The 820-nt window shown below is 66.8% G+C and overlaps 1 protein-coding gene across 1 annotated transcript in view; it reads left to right on the forward strand.

The window, feature by feature from the left end:
* Nucleotides 1-539: 539 nt before the first annotated feature.
* Mbd2 (methyl-CpG binding domain protein 2) overlaps nucleotides 540-820 on the forward strand; it is a 54,098-nt gene continuing 53,817 nt past the window's right edge. Inside the window, exon 1 of the mRNA XM_026783374.1 lies at nucleotides 540-818. Coding sequence (XP_026639175.1) covers nucleotides 650-818 — 169 coding nt within the window. The 5' untranslated portion in view covers nucleotides 540-649. The remainder of the gene's footprint in view (nucleotides 819-820) is intronic.

Genomic DNA, 820 nt, shown 5'->3' on the forward strand with positions numbered 1-820 from the left:
CAGAGTGTTCCAAATCTTTCTCCTTCCTATACCCTGAAAAGGTCCTAGGAGAAGTAGTGGCCCTGACCCCAAGCGCTGGAGGGCACTGACAACCGTTTCGTGGGGGGAACGGCTTCATTCGTTCAATCTGAAGTCCTTGGAGAAACCACGGTGGACAGGAGGCTATGGCATTCCCAGAACAGCTGAGTTTGAAAATACAAAATGAGATCTGTTTTTGTTTGTTTACGCCTTACTTGAGGGAGCAAACCCAGGTAAGCGCACACGACGGCTACAGTTTAACCCTACTTGAAACAAAGTACCCGGGTCACCCAGGACACTGGCCAGCGCGATTCCCACCCGACCAATCTCCAGCACCCCGCGCGCGCGTCCAGTGGGGGTTGGGCCGGAAGGGCGCGCCGGGGGCGGAGCCGGTGGGCGCGGGGGCGTGGCTCCGAGGAGGCGGAGACGACAACATGACCGGGCCTAGAGCTTGGAGGACCTAAGAGGCGCGGCCGGGGCCACGCCCCGGGCGGGAGGGCCGCTCTGTGCGCGCCCGCTCTATGATGCTTGCGCGCGTCCCCCGCGCGCCGCGCTGCGGGCGGGGCGGGTCTCCGGGATTCCAAGGGCTCGGTTACGGAAGAAGCGCAGAGCCGGCTGGGGAGGGGGCTGGATGCGCGCGCACCCGGGGGGAGGCCGCTGCTGCCCGGAGCAGGAGGAGGGGGAGAGCGCGGCGGGCGGCAGCGGCGCTGGCGGCGACTCCGCCATAGAGCAGGGGGGCCAGGGCAGCGCGCTCGCTCCGTCCCCGGTGAGCGGCGTGCGCAGGGAAGGCGCTCGGGGCGGC

This window comes from Microtus ochrogaster, chromosome 18, assembly GCF_000317375.1.
Source record: "Microtus ochrogaster isolate Prairie Vole_2 chromosome 18, MicOch1.0, whole genome shotgun sequence".
Lineage (NCBI taxonomy): Eukaryota > Metazoa > Chordata > Mammalia > Rodentia > Cricetidae > Microtus > Microtus ochrogaster.